Genomic DNA, 5,406 nt, shown 5'->3' on the forward strand with positions numbered 1-5,406 from the left:
AGGTGGGTTGGGAGGGACACGACCCATCTCAACAGCTTAACGCAGGTGCTCAGTCAGGGTGGTGTTGCCACTGCGTGGTACAACTGAGAAACAGGCCCGTACCCAGTTCTGCTGTGTGCATGAGGACAACTGCTGAACACCCTAGAAGGTGTTGGGAAATATGTATGCCGATGTTAGGGATTGCGATACGCCTGTCAGGTTTAAGATGTTTGATCTGTTTGATTTGTTGGCTTTACTGTGCTCTCCAGATTTCGGTGTTGAAAGAGATCTGGTTGTTAACAGTTGCCTTCTGGCTGAAAAAAACCCCGCACTAAAATCCAGTGGTGGGATCTGAAGCCAAATTCAGGGTGGAAACAGGGCGCAGTTGATAACCGAAGTATCATTCATCATTAAGAGCTTCTCGTTTACCACAGTTTGACTGCGGGCAGGCCTTAAACCAGACCAAGAAGTCTTGCTAAAAGGTGTGCTTTTGATGCGCCATCCACATTTCTGACTGGGCTGTGTGGACGGCATCAGTTACTACAAGTATAAAATGGAAGGAGTCCTTCCAGTTTCCGACCCCCGGTTTCCCTTCCTGTGTTACAGGTGGGTCTGTCAAGCTACGGGAATCCTCGGCATGCGCTGCTGCTTTCCATGATGGCCGGGATGTGTGTGTCCATGTTTCTCTTCCGCGTCACAGTCACAGGCGATTCTCCCAAGGTAATCCATGCACGAGCAGCAGGCCGTAAGTTGTAGGGATAGCCCTTTAATGGTGAGGAGCTTGATGAGAGGGAGCGTGACTGTTTTCTTCACCCTTCCCAAGAACTGTAAGTTTGCATTTTCTTTGTCTGCGCTACAGAGAAGCAGGGCAACTGAGTCTGGTTTGGACTGCTTCTGCTGCCTAAGTCGGCTTGGGTAGCCTGCGTTACCGGCTATAGTGTAGACATGACTCACATCTGCCCTAATGATTGCTAAATAAATGAAACGTCTTTTCTCCTTTCCTTTTTTTCTTCTTCAGGAAAATCACTTCTGGACTGTAGCCTTGCAACCTCTAGCTGATCTTACAGGCCTAAAAGAACATGAGGTTTCTGCCTTGCATTTTTTTTCTCCCTCTGCCTGTTTCTGCTTTCGCTGATCTGCCTTTTTCCTGTCCTGGGAGGTTGGTTAGCACTCCAGAACTTAGAACCAGGGCATTGAGAAGATTACTGTAAGTTTTGTACAAGAAACCTTTTCTTGTAATCATTTGATTACACTAACTGACTTTAAAAGTCTGAATATAAAATTTTTAAGTTCTTATATCGAAGGTTCTGAGGACGTTTGTTCATCAGGTAAAATGTATCCAGTTAAGGGGTCTTGTGAGCGAGGTCAGGAGGAATGATTCTGTTCCTGCAGATGCCTTCCTGCTTCACTTTGGCGAGTGTTTTCCTAACTCTTTGTTTCTGTTTCCCATCTGGAAAATGAGATGGCACTTACTTCCTTCTGGGCATCTTGAAATGGTGTTTATAGTTCAAAAAGCATGCTGTAATCTTGGGATGGTCAAGTTACTTATCCTTTTTTGTCCTTTCACAGGTGACTGATAAATTCTGAGCCAGGTAGTTTTCTTAGAGCGTAAGCTAACACTGAAGTTCTGACTGTTGGGGGTTTTTTTGTTTTGTTTCTGTGTTTGTTCAGTGACATAGAGGTTATCAGAGAGTGGCTGCTGGCAAATAAAATGCTCCGATCAGTCACTCGCATCTACAATGAGAACAGCTTTTACTTGGTCTCTCCAGGATCGTTTTTAAAAGCAACTTGATTCACAGCTCTCCTGTGATTTCACGGGCTCGTTGCCCATCTCTCTTCAATGTTCTGGTTCTCTCTTGCAAAACAGTGCATACCGTGCGTGCACGGTGTAGGGGGCAGGACTGTAGGAGCGAGGAGAGCTCACACTGGCCAACAAGACGGTGTGGTGGAGGTGCAGCTGGGCTGTGTGTATGCGGGGTCTGTCACAGGCTTGCAGGCCAGGGCGCTGGTGTGAGCCCGAAAATGTCAAAACCCCCTCGTACCGTGCATAGGCTCTGAGATTTGTCAGCAGCTGCTGATTGACAGTGGTAAGATGCACAGAGCCTGTTTCTGATCTTAACTTGTTTTGACAGCTGTGGATCCTGACTCTGGGAGCTGTGTTTGGGTTCTCCTCGTATGGGCCGATCGCCCTGTTTGGGGTTATAGCCAACGAAAGTGCCCCTGCCAACCTGTGCGGCACCTCCCACGCCATAGTGGCCCTCATGGCCAACGGTGAGTAATGCCCGTTTCCCCAAAAAACAAACAGAACCCGTGTGTGTTCTTGATGAAGCGTGGTCTGGCCCCTGGGTGCCAAGTTACTGATCACGGGAAGTCACCTAAGAAGCAGAGATAATAGAGCTGGAAGCCTCAGGGATGCTTCCTGCTGTACCTGACAGGTTTTTGCCTTGTGCTTTAAGTTCAAACCAGGCCTGAGGAATTTTTATACGTGCAAAAACAAGTACTGGCAGATAAAATAGAGACACTCAAGCGTTGCTAGTTTTCCGTTTGTTTTTCCTTACAGTTGGGGGGTTTCTGGCCGGACTACCTTTCAGTACCATTGCCAAGCACTACAGCTGGGCCACAGCCTTCTGGGTAGCCGAAATCACCTGTACCGGTAGCACGGTGGCTTTCTTCTTACTGCGGAACATCCGCACCAAGATGGGCCGGATTCCCAGGAAGGCTGACTGAGGATGAGCTGCTTGGTGAAAAGGATGCTCCCACGCCGACATGAATGATGCTCGTTTTTTGTTTAACTGGCCTAAGAGTGAGTTTACCTATTGCTGCAACCTAGATAAAAATGTCTCAATTTCTCGTCCACTGTCACGTGCCTGGAGGGCACAAGGTTCCCGCTTCCGATCACTTTTTCCCTCGAGATGTGATAATTCAGCTAGTTTACATTTGCAATGATTTTACCTCCTTCTCACAGCACTGCTGGTGAAGAAAGCAGGCTTCGCAGCCTGAGCTTCTCCACTAAAAGTACTCTAAAATGGCTGGCTTCAGGTGCTGTCACGTTTAGCTTTGTCTGTACTGTTCGTCTCGGCCATTAACTGTCAATTCAGCCTTGTTGTTCAGGGGTGCTGAAGCAAGCCTTCGCCACGTTCGTTCGTCCCGTCCAGCTGCTGTAAGCGCAGCTGTCTCGGTTTACTTAGGCGTGAGCTCCCTGCGCGCTCTCAGCCCTGGAACGGTGACAGAGCAGCGAATGACGATTATTACGGTTCAGCCTCACGGCTGACTTGAGAGCAGGGTGGCTTTAGCTTTACCCAGGATTAGCTGTTAGGAGCGAGGGTGGTGGTTTGCTCTGGACAAGCGGAACGCCGATGCGGTGCTGTGGGAGGGCTCTCCACAGCACTTGGAAGAATTAGGCTCGTGTCCAAGAAATTCTTGGCACTTCAGGGGAGAGCATTTAGAGAAGCTCCTTCTGTTGAACCGATCCTGCCCGGTGCGATTTCTGTGTGGTGTTAATGATTTGCAAGGGAGGCAGCTGCCGCCCAGTCAGCTTGTAGCGAGCACTCTGCAAATCAGCCAGGAAAATTGACCCAGCAGCAGGTATTGCGACAGCAGCTACTGCCGGCCCGCAACTTCTGCAGCTGGGTTTCATGAAAACCAGTATCTCTAGCATTGGCTTGTATTTTTTCAGTACAAGGTGCGTAGTCTAGGATGTTTTCGGTCAAGAGCTGCATCTCTCACAGCTGCAGGCACGGGCTTGGGCTACCTCCGAGAGTCGGCCTTAGCAGAGCCGCCGCTGACAGCCAGCAGCCTTGCACCGCCAGGCCCAGCACTCTTTGCCATAAGTAGACTCAGGTTTTTAACCGGGATTTTGTTGAATATTCTTGGTTTTCCCCGAAAGGATTTACTGCTTTAGGGTCCTGGAAGAGGCAAGTTCAACTCGTGAAGAACCTGCACGCAGGTACTTTGCTGAACAGCTTGGTTGCAAGAGTAGGTAGCCAGCCTTAATTAAAACAATGGAAGTGAATTACATTTTGTACTTAATTATATGATCTTCTGCTATCTGTGAAATAAAAATGGAGCAGTGTCACAAGGGCTCTGGTTGACTTATGGAGAACGGGGCAAGCAGAACTACCCAAACCCGCCTATCCTCTTGAGGTGCTACTGGCGCAAATTGACCCTGCTGCCGAGAGAAAACAAACAGCTATCCGCCTCTTTAAGGAACATTTATTACTTCTACACAGAAACCCTCTGCAAAACTGTAAGCTAGAGCTATACAGGAAACATACGTACGTACAATTATGAAACAAAAGAAAACAATCAATTGCGGTAAGGCCACGGACCCGCACCTTAGCTTGCTTTCTTCACTCGAGGGCAGTGGAGCTGCAACAGCAGAACAAGCCTCTGTGGCCCAGTGTAAACAGTAGTAACGAGTCCGTCTAAGGTAAATTTCACAACAAAGGGGATAAAACGGTATCTTGGGAGGTAATGAAGCATGTTTTGGGGATACGCAGTCTCTGCTGTGGAGGAGAGAGCTCTGGGAGACGCCAACGGGAAGAGAGAGGTCCTGCTCTTCGGAGAAAGGAGTCCGTGCAACAGGCGAGGCTTTCTCTACGATCCAGGTCCGAAGGGTCCAGCTTTCTCTGCCACCTCCAGAGCAAGTTTCAAGTTCTGATCAAACAACTCGCATCTGAAACAGTCAGAAAAGCAGAAGGGGATGACTTTACCTACGGAACAGGCTAACCAAGGCAGGATCTCCACATCCTTTGGCTGTGCATCCTTCAAGGAGAGATTCTGTAGGTCACGAGGCGGCAACCTGACTGCTGTCAGGCTTGGCCGTTAAGTAGGCCCTGCGTGGGCTCCAGGGTTACGTTAGGACAGCAGGGATTGTACCAAGGAAGAGCACCTCCCACCCCCCAGCAGAGCAGCACTGGAAAATGCACAGGTCAGTGTCCCGTCCCTGCAGCAGCATGCTGGGTCTTCCCCCCCTTCCCTCAACCTCTGGGGCTGCTTTGCTACTTAGCTTAAGGGCTGTCGGCATTTGCTACTGCACAGGTAGAAACTGAGAAGGGGTTGCGGCTGCATTACTAAAAGCGGGCTTTTCCTTACCTGATTGGCATCTCCAGGGAGTAGAAAGGATTCTTCAGAGCAAAGTCAGAGTAAATCTCGTAGATCTTGCGGAGAAGGGAGTCTATCCCCGCCTGCCTCGGGTCAGCAAGAACCACGAATTTGATTCCTCGAGCCACAATGACAGAAGCATGAGGAAGGCCGAGCTCTGTGACAGCCCCAGCAAAGCAGAGTGGTGCCGGGTGCCCGGGGCCAGACGGTACCTGTCAGCGTCTGGAAGCAGTGCAGCTTGAAGGCGTCCGTCTCCAGCATCTCGATCCCAGAGCTCCCGACTTCGGGGGACAGCTGCGACCCAATGGCGAAGAGCCTGCGGGG

The 5,406-nt window shown here is 49.8% G+C and overlaps 2 protein-coding genes across 2 annotated transcripts in view; one reads left to right on the top strand and one right to left on the bottom strand.

The window, feature by feature from the left end:
• Positions 1-4,054, top strand: part of SLC37A4 (solute carrier family 37 (glucose-6-phosphate transporter), member 4) — a 32,394-nt gene extending 28,340 nt beyond the window's left edge. The window contains exons 6-9 of the mRNA XM_009323385.1: positions 586-699; positions 998-1,063; positions 2,112-2,250; positions 2,540-4,054. Coding sequence (XP_009321660.1) covers positions 586-699; positions 998-1,063; positions 2,112-2,250; positions 2,540-2,706 — 486 coding nt within the window. The 3' untranslated portion in view covers positions 2,707-4,054. The remainder of the gene's footprint in view (positions 1-585; positions 700-997; positions 1,064-2,111; positions 2,251-2,539) is intronic.
• Positions 4,055-4,174: 120 nt separating this feature from the next.
• TRAPPC4 (trafficking protein particle complex 4) overlaps positions 4,175-5,406 on the bottom strand; it is a 2,617-nt gene continuing 1,385 nt past the window's right edge. Inside the window, exons 2-4 of the mRNA XM_009323396.1 lie at positions 5,295-5,398; positions 5,074-5,200; positions 4,175-4,654 (exon numbers count right to left, since the gene is read on the bottom strand). Coding sequence (XP_009321671.1) covers positions 4,576-4,654; positions 5,074-5,200; positions 5,295-5,398 — 310 coding nt within the window. The 3' untranslated portion in view covers positions 4,175-4,575. The remainder of the gene's footprint in view (positions 4,655-5,073; positions 5,201-5,294; positions 5,399-5,406) is intronic.

The sequence above is a fragment of the Pygoscelis adeliae genome, unplaced genomic scaffold (genome assembly GCF_000699105.1).
Source record: "Pygoscelis adeliae isolate BGI_AS28 unplaced genomic scaffold, ASM69910v1 Scaffold855, whole genome shotgun sequence".
NCBI classification, from domain to species: domain Eukaryota; kingdom Metazoa; phylum Chordata; class Aves; order Sphenisciformes; family Spheniscidae; genus Pygoscelis; species Pygoscelis adeliae.